Here is a 16252-nt window from a genome sequence, read left to right as displayed (position 1 = left end):
TGATACTGCATTATTATAAACTCTTAACTGAATACAGGTAGTATACATCAGCATATTATAATGAAGTTGTCAATCTGAACTTCATTAATGATTACAATATTCTTCAGACATATGTATATATATGTCTGAGTTGCTGTCTTTTACTTGACTAAGTGGTGCACTTGGTCCATGCTCCATGTATTAGTGGAGTTCAGGTGCTCACTTTCTTTTGTTTCTTTGTACGCGTAAATTTTGTGATTTCATCTTCTTGGTTATGTGCATCTCTTTATTGGTATAATATGAGTCACATGCATCATATAAAACCACATACATTTCATTTTTTATGCAATGCCAATCTTTAAATCTTTAAGAAAAAAAAAACAGGAAATTATCAATATATGTACAGAGAAAACAATATTATGTAATAAGACAAATTTTATTATGACGTGCATCAAAGCTCTTTAGACCACTGTCATGGTACAAAAGGTGATAAACACACGACTATCATTTCATGCAACATAAAAGGCTGTGTCTATTAAAAAATCTGAAGAAAATAGTCCTATTAGATTCGAAGTAAATCACGGAAACTCTATTTCATCATCGTTATACCGCCGGCTAGGAAATAGGTGTAACAACAAAATTACCGAATTCATGATCAAGTCTAAAATAAATCTGGCAAATATATATATACGAAATGGTGGGTAATTAATATTGGTATTTAACTCCTCGCTACCTTAATGATTAGCATTATTTTCCAATTGGTTTAATATTTATTCTTTTGCAGACGATATATTCATAGAACGAAATACTGGGAAAATTAAATTTAAGAGCGTCAACGGTACATTGGACAGAGAAAAAGAAACGAATGGCAGGGTACAGTTCGCCGTTATAGCACAAGATAAGGACAACCCACCAAAAAATTCCTCAAATATTGGATTTGTTATAGAAATAAAAGATATAAACGACAATACTCCTGCCTTTAAAAATCCTGAATTATCTTTTGCATTTCCTCAGGTAAGTTTTCTGCATGGAAACCAGACACTTTTAAAGTATCTTTTAAATTTCGAATTCATTGAATTCTGTAACAAAGTAAACCATGCAGCTGTCAAACATATACAACCGAGCAAACTATACGGTTTAAAAAGGCGTTGATGGAAGTCAGTTTCTCTTTTGTAGATGACACAGTTCCGATTATGACAAATATTTATTAAAACGTTTTCCACATACGTGTAAACGAATACATGTATCGAATATTTCTTACTATGAAATACCTTAACTTATATTTTACTGATGTTACTTTAATGCAAAATTCAAATTAAGAAATTAAGAATAAAAGTTAAACTAAGTGCAAGAGTCAATGTTGGCATCAAAACTATTTTCTTCTTAACCTAACAGGATTTACGAAAGTCAAATAAAAATCATTTATTTATATTTTTAATGTTTTTATCAATGATGTTTTCTTTGCTTCTTTAAATGGAGAGCTTTTGTCTTTTATAGAATGCACCTGACGGATACGTTTTTGGAAAAGTACATGCTGAAGATCCCGATGTCAATCCTAAAACCTTTTATTCAATAAACTTAACGCAAGCTGGTGATAACCTTAAAACTGATGTAGTGCACATAAACCAAGAGACAGGGGAATTAACTAAGCACGGAAACACCACATTGACCTTCACACAGGATGCTAAAATCGAGGTAAGTCGATGTTACATATTGTTTTACGGTCAGTTGTAGCCTTCCGTTGAAGCCTTGACCTTACAGTTTATCTCCCAGTTGAGTTGTTGTCTTTTTGATATATTCACTATATTTATTCTCGTAATATTGATTTTTAATGGCACATCACTTTTATCCATTTTTTTTCGAAACTTAGATCAGGCACTCGCTCTCATCTTTTATTTATACAGCAGGGTCAGCTAAAAGTATTTTTCGGTAGTGTATATATCCTCTTCGCGCCCATCAGCACATAAGGCCTCACCCAGCCGACGCTACAGCTGTCTATTTTGTGCTTTCTTCTCTATTTCCATCCAGGTCTTCCTTATATCTTTCATCTCCTGTTCGACCATCCTTCGCCATGTCTCTTGGGCGTCCTCTTTTTTGCTTCCCGTCAGGTGTCCATCTTAGTGCAATCTTAGTGATATCTTCTCCTTCGATAGTTAATTTTGAACATTAATTAACTTTTGTTAATTAGGAGTACATACTTTTATAAAAATCAATCTTCATCAGGATATGGGTGAATTTTTAAAGAAAATTAGACTTTTTTTCTTTCTTACCAATATTGCTTAAAAAAATTACAATTGCTACAAAGCAATCCGTTTTAGTTGAATTAACTTACATCAGAGTAACTATCACTGTCTATTTGAAGCGAATGGTTTAATATTAACAAATAGAGCAGAAAGCAATGTTTGATAAATAAGACGGTGTTTGGTGCAACACTTCATTTTCAAATAGGGGAAAATAGAGTGAAAAGGGCAGTGTAAATAATTTAAGCACAAAACACAATTGAAACAAAACAATACAAAAACAACAAATTAAAGAGTAATCAAGGGAACCACGGTTTTAGCGGTAATCAAAAGAATGCAATCCAGGGACAAAGACCAGACAAGGAAAACAGACACACACAACAAAGAACATAAAGTAACTAAAATCATACATACAAGTAACAAAAGTAAATAAGTAACTCGGACTCCACTAAAAACTGGGAGTATGGATCAGGTGCACCGGTAGGGTAAGCGTCCTCTGCTTTTCTAGAAACACCCGCCGAGTTGCTCATTAAAAGTCAAGTCCGGGGTAGACAAACGAGGAAAGGCAAACTATGACCCGTTGTATAAATCAGTTTTCATGGTGCTGATGGATACATCATAACGAGGATACGAGGATAAACAATACAAAAAGCATAAAAAAACAGAAGAAAAAGGTTTTTATTGCACGGTGTGACATTTTGAATATCGTCTTTAATACAAAGTTAATAAAATAACCAGTAAAATTCTTTTTGCCAGAATGACACGTGTAAGCCAAAATGTAAGATAGCGTCTAATTCGAATCCTTTATTAAACACAATACCATTACCTTGCATTACATAGTAATCGGATATAGAATTAAACACTTGTCTCGGAATCATTTTTTTTTTACATTTTAACAATTATTATTGCAGGGATTTGTGGCAGCATGGGATAGTGAGGGTGATACTAATTCAACATCGTATGCTCGGATTATAATAAAGGTCGAGTTTGATGATAAAAATAAGCATACACCTACATTTGATCGAAGTGAGTCACATTTAAAAAGATCTGAATACTTTACGTGAGAGTTATATGTATTTATATCAATGTGTTCTAGAACATACATTTATTCCTACTATTTGCTTGCTATCCACGAAATTTGCATATTTATAAGCAAACTGGTACAATGTACGAAAGGTACTGAATGTTTAAAATCAATGCACACTTTCACTAAAATAAAAGTCTTTGTGAACTAATAAACTTGCCGCTGTTGGGTTGTAGTTCACTGAAAAAAGATGAAAGAAGGGCTTTAAAAACAGGACTATTGAACAAGACATGAAATATTTATTATTATACGGATGACGTTGGCCAAGATATAAAATGAAAATCACCTATGTTTTTTTTTCAAACGACTTTATTTAGTATTTGTCATTAAGTAATTGTATTTGTAAACTTCTAATTCGGTTGTTTATATTTCTGGACCCTTACAAATTGTTTTTGCTTGTTAAACTTGTTGGTCTACTTCAACAATGAAAATAAGTATATGAATCGTACGGTTAAAATACACATATAGTCCGAAACACAAATATAAAATAATGTTAAGTTTATATTCATATAACTGTTTTAATCAATAAACTGCACTTAAATCATTTCAATTAAACATTGTCCAAAATATCTCAAATATAGGTATTGCTAAGGTTTAAAGTTACTTTTGTTTGTAGATACTTACACTGGAGAAATCAGATGGGATTCGAAAGCAGAGAAGTCTATACTTCAGGTCAATGCTACAGATCTTGACAAAGACGTGCAGGGAGAGGTTCATTACTCTATAGTTAACGGAAATACAAGAGTAAGTTTCGTATTTAACATTGCTAGAAATAAACCAGGTGTAAGGAATAATCACATGTCAGTCATATCCAAAGCTCTTGTCTGGTGGACAAAAAAGTTCATTAAAAAAAATTATGAACATGGCTTTACATCTGTAGAGAGATCACATACAACGAGTTTTTTAGTAAAATATTTTTCGTTTAAAAGTACTTTTTGTATTAATTGTATGATAAGCGTTTCATGTATTATTTGGCACAAGACATGTTACGAGAGCTCCATGGTTTGATTTCTTTATCCTTTTTCGATTTACATGCAAAAGCGTCCCATGAACTACTGAGACTCATCTTTCAACGCTTCGTCTTCCCTCTTGTTTTATAAGTATTTCAGTTTTACACCGCATTGCCATCATTAATTGAAAATATTTTTTATAAGCAGACATATATATTCTTATTCTAATATCATAGGGTTTTTTTGTTGCAGGGTTTTTTCAATGTTGACAAAGATGGCGTTGTATATTTACAATATTTACTCGATTCATCCATTGGAACTGGAAATAGAGTAACTGTGAATTTGACGATAAAAGCAGAAGACAGAGGCATTATACCAAAGTATAGGTATGTTTTATAAATCTTTATGTAAAGGAAATGTATAGTTGGAAATAAATTGGTATCTTACTCTTATTTTAAAGAGTAATCAATGGAACCGAACCAAGGTTCCAGCGGAAATCAAAAGAAAGTAATCCAGGGACAAAGACCAAACATGGAAAACAGACATACACAACAAAGAACATAAAGTAACTAAAATAATACATACGAAGTAACAAAAAACTAAAATAACCTCTACAAACAAAACAGTAAAAACTGGGATCATGGACCAGCTGCAACGGTAGAGTAAGCATACTCTAGAAACACCCACCGGGTTGTTCATAAAAAGTCAATTCCGGGGTAGACGAAAGAGGAAAATAAAACTATGAATACACCATAGCGATCCACGAGTTCATGATGGCGACCATAACCTTGTTCCAGAAGCCTAACTGTAAGATTCCTAGCGCAATACAAAAAGTCTGCGTAGTTACGGCAAGCTCTGGCATAACGTATGAATTGTGATATGAAAACTTCATACGCAGGTGCTAAAGGGATGTTGCCACAGATGAAAGGAAAGTTGACAATTCTGAATGAAAGTTATCAAAGTTTGTCTTAAATTTTGGTCAATAGTTTTCCTTTAACTTCGATCTCTAAGTGTAGGTCAAGATATGTAGCTGACTTCACAGTGGCTGTAGTATCTTTTATCAAGTTTTATGGGGTAGATGCGATGTATCAAGACCCCGAAACTAGGATTGTGTAACGATAGTACGTCATCTATATAACGGAAACTGAGATTAAAGGATCTAGCTGATCGATGTTCTGTCTTTCGGATCAGATCATCTATAAGTCAGTCTTATAAAATTGTAGGAATAGGTCAGCAAGTAGAGGAGAACAATTTGTTCCTAATGGTATACCATTTGTTTGTTGAAAAATGCGTCCATCACACTAAACAAATATGTTGTCGTTCAAAAATTCCAGCTGTTTGGAAACATCTTGTCTGTATATTTGGAAGATGATTTGGAATTATTTTTTTTACAAGGTATGAGGAATCTCTACCAAGAACTATATAGTTATAATTATGAAAATGTTTAAATTGTGTTATGTAAGATATAGATTAGTGAAGATAAGTTAAATCTAAGGTCATGAAAACGTTAAGGCATACCTTTTTTGAAATGGTGGAATAAAGTTGTCTCTTATTTTCTGAAATCAAGACCTTCCAGAATGACAAGATTTCTTGCTTAGAAACGATTGTACTTACTTCAGTCAAAAATTTACAGGCGGTTATAATAGAAATATCTGTTTAAACCAAACCCCGTTTGTTTGGTTCATTTTAGAGAGGTTTTTATTTTTATTTCAGTCATGCCAATGTTCGCGTTGTTATAACTGGAATAAACCCAGGCGTGTGCATTCAGGAGTCTGACCACAATAAACAGGTGGTAGATCTAGAAACCGAGAGAAATAGCTGGTCCAATGCGTTATACGGACTTGTAGCTGCGTTATGTGTATCGATTATTGTCTGTTGTGTATTATTATACAAGTAAGTAAAGTGACATGACCATTTACATGGTGAGCCCAGCACATTGGACAGATAGTAAGAGAATTTAAAATAGTTTTATACACAAATAAAAACTCCAAATTAAGAGTAAGCATTACTGGGATAAGAGTAGAGTAGTACTAGGACTTCATCAAATCCCTGCGTAATTGCTTCAAGTTCAGGTGCAAATTTAATTTCATTAATTTATTCTACATCGACAGTCTTGAGGTGCTTTTTTTTAAATTCATAGAGCATCGACCGTAGAACTTGCATAGAATCAGCTTTATTGGGATGCTAAATTTTAGTTGTAAGTCATCTCAATAAGACAACTAGCGCTGACGAAATAAAGTAGCACTTGAGTATGTAGAATTAAGATCATATTAACTTGGAATAACTTTAACTTTATAAAAGTTTGCATGTTTCAAAGGCAAATTGCATTTTGTCGTCATTACTAACAATCAATTTTACAATACAAATTACAATTACAAGTCGGCCAATATATTTACCAAGACTTCGCGAACGACTCGTTCATTATTTCTTTAGGACAGTTAATCCATTTAAAACCTTAAGAGCATTTAAACATGAGTTTATTGCAGTTAGTTAACGACCTGAAATCAGCACATTAAAGCGATTTGTGTTCTAACTGTTTTAGATGGAGAACATCAATTCCATCGTCAGGAGGAGAACCATTCTACAAACGAGATAAACAGTATGCAGAGAATCCTGAATATGATGATCTCAGTAGAAGACAAACTGTACAATATTCTCAATCTAATCAAGCGTTTGATCCCCCGGCCCCTCATTTAGATTTTCATCCTGGAAAGGATGAATATACTAGGGTAAGCTTTCATTCTGGTTTTAACAGTATATATATATAATCATAGTTGTATCAAACTATTGTAGATTTAAATACCAGTCCATATAAAAATTCAGACACTGTCTATGGTAAAGTGATTCATGGTGTAAATGTTCTTTTGGTCTACATATGCTATATTTTTATGTGACAATAGTCCTTTCTCTTTTTAGATCTGTACTTTTGAGAAAACTACACTTTGATCACAGACGAAAACTCTTGTAAAGTGCCAATTTCATGTACAATTTACATAATTTTATCTCAAATACACAACCCCCAAATGAAAAATTAAGACCGGCTATGTGATCTATAACGGTTTCTGAACAAGAAATAGAACGTTTTGACTTACGTGAATCACCTCCTGTCTGATTTTTATAAAGACTGCTTCTTAAATGTGCACCTTAGCAATCATACTTATATATCAAAGTCTTTTCGATCATTCAATTCAATAACTTAAATCGCGATGGGCAAATCCCAGTATTACTAGTGAAAACCAATTTATTTGATTTGTAATAATTCATGGTTAACATACTGTGAAAACTAAATTTTACATTTAAAACATATTTTATTGCATTTCAGTGGTTTTTAACCTTGTTCGCTTTTTTCATATTTTCTTGATGAACTATACTATAATCGTATATAGGGAAATGTTTCTTTAAAAACATACTTAAACCAGAAGCTCGTTTCGTCATGGGTGATGCATTTGAGCACTCTTAATTGTGTTGATCTTATAGTATCATTATAATATAACTTTTGAGCACAGTAGTTTTATAACATATTTACCTTATTATGTTCACATCTATTCTAAGATATTCATCTTTGTCATACTATTATATACATAAAATAACCACCGCTATTTTAAACCGACAGTTTCAAAATCCATTGTATTTTGTATAAGCACATAATAAAAAGAGTGGTCATTATAAGATAAAATGAGTCATTTAGTAACATTTTTGTTAACACCTAATTTTGTGACGATTTTAAATGGGAATGAAAATCATTCCATTGTAAATTTTACGGGCATTGCCTTTAGATTCAGAATAAAATAAATCAGTGTAAAACAGAGGTATATAACATAGCGTATATCCTTTGTGGTCAAAACATATCTGTTAAATGTGAAATCAAAATTGTCGAATTAAGATGAATCATTTAAGTGTCAGTCCATGTAAGAATCAGGCAGTGGGTAAAACATTGTATGGAAAAAAACCCACCATTTTGAATGTTTGATTTGGCTATTTGGGCCATCAGAATCAAGGAAATAAGACAATATTTCCCATATCATGCTGGACTATTGAGTTACAATTACATTGAAATGCACTGAAAATTATCATTTCAAGTGCAGATAACTCATTTTCAAAGATGCTATTGGAAAAGAGCGGAGCAAATCCAATGATGCAGAGATCAAATAATGGTCTTTGTACATAGAGAAAGCATTCTTGAGTGATATTTATTGTCAGGTCGGAGGGGTTTTGACATGCATGTTTCTGATTTTTATCATTTTGCTTGATTCTTACAAACACTTACACTTACTTCTCTTTTTGTTTAACTGAGGAAATGTTCGTTAACATGATAAAACATAAAAAGAAAATTGACCTTTAAAAATATTTAAAATTTTAAGACTGCGTTTGATTTCTAGATAAGTGATACTGAAATGGTGAAATGTTAGCATGAGTAAGTATATGAAATTAGTTCATTCCGTCTTTGAAATATATAAGACATTCAGTAAATTGAGTACATGAAGCTTTCCCGAAACAAGTTATGTAAGTATCCGTTCGCAGGAAAGTATTTGCATTTGCATTAGAATTATGGTAATAAATTAAATTCGCAAATTTATTCGATAATTATATGGAATTGTATAGGCAATGGATAATTATTCATGCTACACTACCAACAGTATAGAAAAAATCAATTAAAAGCGAAATAATTTATCTCATCTCTTTGATACCAGCACTACAATATCCTTTTAGCAAACAAATTTTTCTTTAACATTTGATGTGGATTTTTGCAGTTAATTTAATAACTACTAACCTTTTAAGTAATTGGTTCAGGGAGTTGTTTCAACGGATCAGCAGAAAATATGTTTAAACCTTACACCTGTTCCATCAAACAAGTTTTAAAAATATGCTCCTTGTTGAATCTGTTGAAGTATTAAGTTATTTTTTCGTGGGGACATGACTATTAAATCAAAAAGCTTACTAATAACTGGGTATATAGGAATTCAAATTAAAAAAAAAGCATTGCATTTTTTTCCACAGTGGTCAGATTTAAAAGTGGGAGGGGGTTGTAATCCCGCTAAAGTATTCTAACTCCACTGCACTTTTTTGTGCCTATTTCAAGTCAAGAATTTTCGGCTTGTGTATGTCTTGTTTCGTTTTCGTATTTAGTTGATTTTTTTTGTTACTTAATCTTATGGGGCATTTTTTTCTTATAATGATGTTTTAGATCCAGCTGCTGTCTGCACTGCCTTGTGAATATTTCCTCTTCGCTCATGGAAGTCAACTGGGTGGCCCTAGGTTGACATTTTCATCGCGATGGGGTTGCTGTCTCTTTGACATATTCATCAAACCTATTCTTGGTTAATTTCAGTCTTTTCTTAAAAGTTATAAGATATTTTCTTTTAAGCAATTCACTAAAAGGGTACAAAGATAGTTTGTTAGAATAAATGTACTCGATTCAATTAAAAAAATATTCCGTAAAAATTTGTTGCATTATTGTCCTTTTGATATGCCTATTTTGCACGAAAAGAAATCAATTTAAAATTTTTTGAACGTAAGAAATTTGCTGAAATGGCTGCCATCTGTTAACCATTTAGATGCCTTCATTCTAGTATATTCAATGTATTGCTAGTTCACTCTCAAGTGCCGAACACTATCTGACGTTCGCAATCCCCTGTAGACGCTGTAGGCATTGCTCTAAGAAAAAGGAATCTTGCACTTGCAATGTCGGGCAAAAAGAGAGTGATATTACGCAACGTCCGAATGTCAAATACTATATATATATATAAATAGTATTATGGCATTTCGAAAAGGACACGAGCGTTGTTTAGAGCTTGATTCCTTAAATATTTTATACTTACAGTTTTGCTTCGGTTTTTTGTACTTATGCCTTAATGTACCTATGCTTTTCGTATTCTTCTCTGTAACACACATTATTTTTTGAAAACTTTTTTTATCAAATGAATATTTTTATAGATTAAGTTTTTTATTTTTTACAATTATGTTTTTATTTGTAATCTTTTTTTTCCGTTGGTTCCATTGTGTATGCTGATAGTCTAAGATGATTATGTTCACGTTTAGGGCATGTTTTTTTTAAATGTTTGATGTATTTGAATTATCCAAACTGCTGACACTTTGGTATTCTTTGCCACTACATGTATTTTTTCCTATTATTAAGTGTTAGTCTTTGAAAGAATCGGGCAGTGGGTGAAACATATGGTATAAAGAACACCATTTTGATAGTTTCATGTTGGTGTATTGAACCGTAATTTCATTGAAATGCACCGAAAAATGAACATTTCAAGGGCAGATAACTCTGTCAAAAAAAATACAAATTTTCTAACATTCTTTTGGAAATTTCCGAGCAAATCCAATGATACAGAGATCAAATAATGATGTTTTACATAGAGAAAGCATCCTTGAGTGATATTACATTGTCACATCGGTGGAGTTTTCATATGCATGTTTCTTATTTTACCATTTTGCCTGATTCTTACAAACAAATACATTTAACTGATTCATTTTTGATAATTGCACAATTTTCAACGTCGGTTATAAAAAATGTTTTAGAATAGATTTAACGGTAGTGATGTATTGCATATGAAATTAGAGAATCGAATCGACCATTGCATACAAATTTGATTAACTAAGTTACCCTTGAGACAAAAACACTTCTATTTAGCGCATGTAAACCATAGTTAACGATTGTTTAAATTGTTTTTTTTTCACTGTAAACTATACTAAAGTAGGCGCTTGAAAAGTTTACTGAAGATAAACTACACTTGAGAACAGTAAACAAATACAATGCTACTTTAAGCACATAAAACTTTCAGGTAGATTTTTGCTTTCTAAAGACTTTAGTTTTTGCTTTTTGGTTCGTTAAACATGAAATCACCATTACACGAATGGGTAATTTTTTCTCAGTTCAAATTATCGGCACTATCATTCATGTTTCCTGATTGGTTAAAGACTAATCAATTTTGATTTGATAATTCTATGTAGCAACATGTAGCGATGGCGAATAATAAGTAATATTTATTGTAATTATAATTATTGATTGTAAGCTAAAGTTTGCTGGCAAAAAAAACGAGGTTTATCGGATGCTATTTATACTGTGTGCGTGATAATTTTCAATATTATCCAATATTTAAGTGTAATATCTACCTTAGACTATTGGCAATGATTCTTTTGTATGATTATAATCGTACATTTTGTTTTCATTTTCAGATTGAGGAAAATACTGGTGAAACTAGGTGAGTATCGATTTTATATATGGAAAGGTATAAGTTAAGGAGGTAGATCTAGGGTAAGGGACACAACTCTTAAACCTCATTGGAACGTTTGTATTCAGCATTTTACATCAATCTTATGAAAGCATCTAATTAACTTGGATTAATTTTATTCTGCTTCAAACGAAAGCTTGAGAGGCTTTGGTGAAATTGAATATAACACAAACATATAACTGATTTCATGAGTTATGTCCCTTACCCTTGGTCTACTGCCTTAAACCGTAGAATATATTAAGAACCAAGCAACTGTACGAGCGCAAAAAATGGAAATCTTAGACTACCGAGGGTAAGATTTAAACGTTCTCTAACGAGCGTCTGCTGAGAGGACTATTATATATGACTTAAGGATATCTGAGATTTTTCAATCTTAAATGAGAAAACCTGGTGTTAAGGACATCTTTTAATGAAAAAAAATGTAGTGACTAATTATGGCTAATTTGTAAAAAACTTCTAGTTGTGCATAATCGAATGTTAGCAATTGAATACTCCTTTCATTTTTGAAGTTTGAATAAACCTATTGGCAGACAAATTAGACGAAAAGTATATCAGTTTTTGCAGTTTTCACATTAAATGATAAAATATTGAAAGTAGCTGCTGGTTAGCTCTTTGAAGAAAATTACCATATGGATTAATAAAGTTTGCAAAGAAACTTTCATTTAGTTGTATTGAAGCTTTCTTTCAAAAAAATGTCCTCCGTCTGAATTAAATTTCTTTGTATCCCATGCTTATACAACTGGGGGAATATATAGTAATCGTTCCGTCTGTCCTTCTGTTTGTCCGTCTGTGTACATTTTCTGTAAGCTAAGATTTCGATGAACGTTTGTAGGAACGTTAAGCATTATTTGTAGATCTGCATGGAGGAATGAAGTAACTGTCGGAGTACTCCAAAGTGAAATAATTAAGTGGTAATCTTAAACACATAAGCACACGTTGGAACAACTCCTCCTTAACTGCTCAAGAAATTTAAAGAAATTTTATAGGAGGGTTAGGAATCATATGTAAATGTGCATGAAGAAATATGGTTACTGTTGGAGGACTCTGAAGGGGATAATACAAGTTAAGTTTTTACATATTTAAACTTTGTAGGCGCAACTCCTTCTGAAGCATTCAAGGGATTTTGATGAAAGATTAATGGAAGGTTTTGTCATCTATGTAGATTTACACGAAGAAATATATTTATGTGTTGGACTCCAATGGCAGATTATTGAACTTACGGGTTATATGTTTCAAATGAAGAGTGGGTTTTCCGTTTCTGAGTTGCACACAGTAATTTTAGTCGATTATTACTTATAAAGATCCGTAGATTGCCACATGTGCAACTCCATTTGTCTTGACATGTCTACACGTGTTTTTATTTATTCTTGTTTATTTCTTTGACATATATGCTGAATGTTCTATTCCATGCTTTGTTTTCTATTTTAGTCCGTTCAGAATGTCAGACATTGAAGAATCCCCGGATTATACACCAGAAGAGCGACGTAGACATATGCCCCCTGCAGCATATTCATTTAATCCAAATTATCTAACATCATGATAAAAACTTGAATTCTCTTTTAGTGGCGTCAAAAATGTCATTTGTCATTTTTATACATTGTCACTATAAACATTGCAAACATTGTAACATTCAGTTTGATTCTTTTCATTTTTTTAAAAATATTATTCATTTTTATTTTACTCTGTTGAATAATAGACTGACACGACCGAGCTCTATATGGTTTACACTGGTTCCCGACCGCAATATTCAGTATGTTACACATATACTCGTGAGAGTGTATTGCTAGTAGCTAATACCTGGAACGTAGTTCCGGGAACCAGAATATATATGGTTATTTATGTTAACTGACACTTAACCTGCATATCACAATGTTGAAAGTCTAAATTAATAATTATTATACTATTAAACAAGTACCGAGTCATTTCATAAAAGCTTTTTGGTCTTTACAAAATTTGTTATAGTGAAACTGAAATAAACACTCGTTTCTTTCTTTTACTTATAAATTTACATCTAGTATTAATTCATATTGAACTTTCACGCAGTATATATATCAGTAACGGCAGCAGGATCATTGGTAGTTAAAATGTTTTTTCAAATGATTTAGAATATAATTGAACAAAATTCACAGTCAGTTGTTGTTAATTTATACCTTTGTCGTTATCAGTTTTGAGACAAACATGTATATATGTACATTTCATTCATCATTATACCTCATAGAGAACAACATTTCAAGCCTGTATACTAGCTGAATTTAAGTGTAAATATATAAATAACCATGAGTAGTCTTCGATTTGTAAATCAAAAATCCTTAGTGTAAACCTGACGGCATTTTTGTTACTTTAATTGAAATAAACTATTTATGAATTTATTTTTACTCGGTTGTATATGTCAGTTGTTGATGCTATCTTCGATATAACGACAATATATAACGATTAAAGGCGCAAAAAAGCACGGTTTGAACGAGGAAAAAACATTCATAAAACTTAAACAATGACTAGACCAAGAAAACAGACAGAACACCATAAATAACACATTAATTCAAACAATATACAAACAAAAAACTGCAGTAGTAGTCTTTGTAAGAATCATGCAATTTCCAAACACTCCCCCCCCCAAGAAAAAGGTTGTTATTTTTTAATTAAGTTGCTTTATATGAAAAGTCACATGTTACTCTCCGTTTACTATAACATTTCGTACAAGCTATTAAAGACAAAAATATGCATGTTTTCCAGCCATGAATCATATCTTGCATGTGCTACTTAAGTATAAATGAACACTACTGCAAACTTAAAATATGGATCGGGTTCACCGAATTTCATATATCATGTCGAATCTGTGTAATTAGAAAATGAATCTGCAAGCTATGGTGTCATATATATGTATATTGACTTTAATAGAAATAAATGAAGAACTGTGTCATTCTTGTTCTCCGAGTTTTATTTTGGTGGTGTGTTCGTCAGGAGGTCTAGGGTTTGATTATTGGCCAAGTCGCATCAAAATTGCTGTTTCACTGCCATGAACGACGTAATATAGAGTAAATACCTAAAGACTGTGAACAAAAATCCGACATAGACTATTAGTCCTATACAAAACAGCGCATGTTCGATTAATCAATCATTTGATTATTTGGTACTAGAAACGTAACAAGTAAGTTGGTATACATTTTGGAAATGTCCACCATAGCTAGCACTAAAAATAACCTTTGCTTTGAAATGCTATAAGTTTTTTAAGAATGACACAAACAAATAAGTTCTTTCCAGTACCCTTCTAAAAACTTTATTTGGGTATATACATAATAAAACAGTCAAGTAGGTTGTGATATGGTCCAGTTAACGCACTGCATGGGAATTGTATCTTTTGACCACAAAATTGATTCGGATCGAAATCTAAATAGAAATTGTGCACAGTGAGATTGTGTGATTAAGATTCTTTGAGGATTTCATACAATCTCATTCTTCAGTTGTCTAGGAGGGTGACAAATAAGAGATACCACCTAGTCTCCCATATTCAGATGTGAAAAAGTCCGTATCTTACCATGTGAAACCCCGATTTTGATCAGGATAAAATCTGAAATAAAAAGTCAATAATTATTATTATGTGAAAGTTTCTTCCATTATGTGATTAAGAGGGAATATTTGATAGGAAAAAGACCCGTTGTCCTCATATTCAGAAATGACGAAATATATGTTTTGCTTAGTGAAACCCTCAATTTGATTCTGATCAAAATACCAAAATAGGAGATGAACAATTGGAAGACGAAGTAACCATTCTGTGAAAGATTTAAAGATTCCATTTCATTCAGTGGTGTAGGATAAAAAAAAAACGGATAAGAGATGGGGCCCATATTTCAGGGCTGTCCGGGCTTGGTCTTTTGGACCCTGTAAAAAAGATTAGGCCGAAAACTGCACCAAAAAATGGACCTCATATATATAACAGGTAGCGCCATGTTCGTTCTACATTAAGATTTCACTTTACTCGACTGGTCAACTAGGAGTATTATTTAATAAGTCAGTATAGGCACAAATTTTGTAATAATTGACGTTTGTACACTCACAAATACTGTAAAACAGACATGTAAATAATTCTGGCTAGATTCTATTTAGATTTCCAGCGACAGATTTGCCATTTTTCAGGAGTGCCTGTTTGTTTTCATCTCTCTACATTTTGCGTATACCCATTACATAACTTGGAATAATTTTCTGTCGAGCCTGATACACATTAATTTCCTGTAATTTCCTTATGCATTTTATAAGCCAAATATTGTCCTTCGTCTACTAACAAATGTGTGTTTGTACAGTAATTATCAATGACACTTCTTATTTGTACTGAGTTTTGAAAACGTAAACATAAACCTTAAATGATTTTGAAAATTTGAACTTTATGGTTTGTAAGTCTCATTCTAGTTTTAGTTTCCCTTCCGGAATTTCCGATGTTGAGCGTATTGGAATCCGAAGACGGATTTGTATTTTATTGTTTACTTTCGGTAAAATCGAAACGCTCCATCACAAGGCAAAATTTTCTAATTAATGCTTTTCTGAACATTTTTATCCTGTAGAACTAGATATTTGTCATTTTATGTCAGCATTTTGACACAAAAAGATATTTTGCTTTTAATATGAACCCAATGATATATTAATGACGAAACTCATTAAAACATGCATTTGAATGGCAGACGAGGACCCATTCTCATGAAACCAAGGAGTCAAGTGACGAGAATTATATTTGTATACCCATAAAATCCATGCAGCAAACAAAAA

The 16252-nt window shown here is 32.2% G+C and overlaps 1 protein-coding gene across 11 annotated transcripts in view; it reads left to right on the top strand.

The window, feature by feature from the left end:
• The window catches only part of LOC148612278 (protocadherin Fat 4-like), a 50372-nt gene extending 36509 nt beyond the window's left edge, over window positions 1-13863 (top strand). For 9 of the 11 annotated variants that reach the window (XM_088593557.1, XM_088593558.1, XM_088593563.1 and 6 more), the window contains 10 exons: window positions 764-993; window positions 1477-1674; window positions 3131-3245; window positions 3920-4047; window positions 4506-4639; window positions 5967-6146; window positions 6796-6982; window positions 11439-11464; window positions 12349-12405; window positions 12923-13863. In XM_088593557.1, coding sequence (XP_088449683.1) covers window positions 764-993; window positions 1477-1674; window positions 3131-3245; window positions 3920-4047; window positions 4506-4639; window positions 5967-6146; window positions 6796-6982; window positions 11439-11464; window positions 12349-12405; window positions 12923-13034 — 1367 coding nt within the window. In that variant the 3' untranslated portion in view covers window positions 13035-13863. Of the gene's footprint in view, window positions 1-763; window positions 994-1476; window positions 1675-3130; window positions 3246-3919; window positions 4048-4505; window positions 4640-5966; window positions 6147-6795; window positions 6983-8632; window positions 8668-11438; window positions 11465-12348; window positions 12406-12922 lie in introns of all 11 variants that reach the window. The other 2 variants (XM_088593565.1, XM_088593564.1) reach the window with 2 other exon arrangements.
• Window positions 13864-16252: the final 2389 nt, after the last annotated feature.

Source organism: Perna viridis, chromosome 7, assembly GCF_037379345.1.
Source record: "Perna viridis isolate PV_CMFRI_1.1 ecotype Kerala chromosome 7, ASM3737934v1, whole genome shotgun sequence".
NCBI lineage: Eukaryota > Metazoa > Mollusca > Bivalvia > Mytilida > Mytilidae > Perna > Perna viridis.
This window is presented reverse-complemented; position numbering and strand designations above follow the sequence as displayed.